Below are 1967 nucleotides of genomic sequence, written 5' to 3'. Positions count from 1 at the left end.
CATTAAACTGAAAGAATTAAACGCCTTCATATTTAGAGATTGAATATTAATAGAAAAGTTTTTCTGAAGTTTTACTATAAAAAAAACTTTAGTGGTGCCCCGAGGAAAAAGATAATTTGCGTATTTAAATAATTCACAAATTATCCATTTTAGAATTCTGGCGTTTAATACCCCTACAATGGTTTCCAAACATTAGCAAAAATCTAGTCTGCTAAATGAAGAGTTAGCTCTGCTATCTTGTTTAGTTCTTTGTTAAGTATAAACTACCACAGCAGACAGGAAATTGTTAGCAGATCTAAAAAACGAAGACCTAAACTTAATGGAAGTTAATTGCTCCGCTAACAGTTTTTAGCGTTAGTCAAATGCTAATCTGCTAAACAAAAAGTTAGCTTCACTATTAGCTGTCAGCAGGTCAGCAGAACCATGCCCACYACTGGTGTTAAGGGAACATTTCAAGGAAACAAAGGTGAGCACACAGACCAGTTCCACCACCAACAAACAGTTGATGTTTGGCCACCTGAGCTTCCTGAGGTATCTGCTGGGCATCGATGTGGTCAGAGAGGTACGAGGTGAGGTGACGGTCCGTGTTGGCCAAGGACTCCTGGATGTCTCTGAGCAGCTTGTCGTTCTCCTGGGCCTGCCGGAGACTTTTCTCCAGCTCCTTCTGCCTCAGCGCTGCCTGAGGAGACARGAAACAAYGTTARCATCAAGCAGCTTTTTCAGCTATTTTAACTATTTCCACCATTGAAGTTCACTCAAAGAAGGAAGTCTGGATATATTGGTTGTTCTGCTCTTAGGAACCTGAYTTTACCTGTGAAGCATCTATCATTGTGTGGATTGATGTGCAGTTAGGAAAAAGTAACACACAACTGGTTGACTGTGGCCCAGTTTCTGTCTCATCAGACAATAAAACCTTTGTTCAGAGGACATTAAGTCTGAAGGTGTCACTTTGGGGTCAGGAGCTTCTTTCTTGGTCARCAACCTTCCTGGTGATGTACAACTGGCTTCATGAAGTTCCAGCAGTTCACAGTTCATGGCTGACATGAGACTTGGTGGTTGCTGGATTGTTCTCAACATCAGGAATATTTTTATTTATGTGAGAGCTGTAATGGATAAATAAAGATCTGTTCTTATTTAGGTCAGGTTATAAGACATTTAGCTGACTCCATGACATCAGCGTTTGATAGTAATGTTTTATGACCAGGACACGATCTGCTAGGATTAATCACTCATCATTGTAATTTATCACTGTTATTTTTCTTTCTTTTGTCCCAGGGGCCTGGCAGTTACATGATCTGAAACAGTATACTGTATGTTTATCAAATAGTCTAAAGTTACAACTAATCGGGGATCCCTTTAAATATTTTTTTTCCATAAAAGGGTGGCATTTTTTTCTAGACCATGGCAAATAGTGAAACATTCAAATAAGTTGTATGTTAAATTATTCAGAAAAGACTTCTTTGTAGATCGTTAAGTTTCTTGGACCTCTCTGTTGTTTCTGTCCATCGTTACAAAGTGAAGTGGGGAACTGGAATCACTCCATCTGTCCGTCTTGTGAACTGTATAACCTAAAACATTAACTGAGGTACTAACATCAATTAGTGAGTTGCTGTATCTAGGTGTAAGAAATATCTGTGGATAAAACTGCTCCCTCTGCTCACCAGGATCAGCCCCAAACAAACAAAAACCCTACCTCTGTTCTTGTACACAATGTAACTCCCACAGGTCTGGCTAATAGTTTACACCACGCAACCTTGACCTGATCCCACAGTGTCACAAAGACCACAAAGCTACAGCAGCCCTGGTCAAACCAATAAGACTGATTCATATATTCAAACTGTGCAGCTAGATCTTTGTTTAAAACAACATAAAATTTACATGTTGTACAATCCATCCTGGGAAAAGAACGATTAAAGGAGACCAATTATGGGTCCTAGAAATGTTTATGGTATGTCTGTGGGCTATCC

At 39.4% G+C, this 1967-nt stretch overlaps 1 protein-coding gene across 1 annotated transcript in view; it reads right to left on the bottom strand.

Moving 5' to 3' along the window:
* The window catches only part of LOC106533735 (dystrophin), a gene marked incomplete at both ends in the record, with an annotated part of 132044 nt that overhangs the window by 125461 nt on the left and 4616 nt on the right, over positions 1-1967 (bottom strand). Inside the window, 1 exon segment of the mRNA XM_014030160.1 lies at positions 518-679. Within this exon segment, the coding sequence (XP_013885614.1) occupies positions 518-679 (162 nt within the window).

This window comes from Austrofundulus limnaeus, unplaced genomic scaffold (assembly GCF_001266775.1).
Source record: "Austrofundulus limnaeus strain Quisiro unplaced genomic scaffold, Austrofundulus_limnaeus-1.0 Scaffold1010, whole genome shotgun sequence".
NCBI lineage: Eukaryota > Metazoa > Chordata > Actinopteri > Cyprinodontiformes > Rivulidae > Austrofundulus > Austrofundulus limnaeus.
This window is presented reverse-complemented; position numbering and strand designations above follow the sequence as displayed.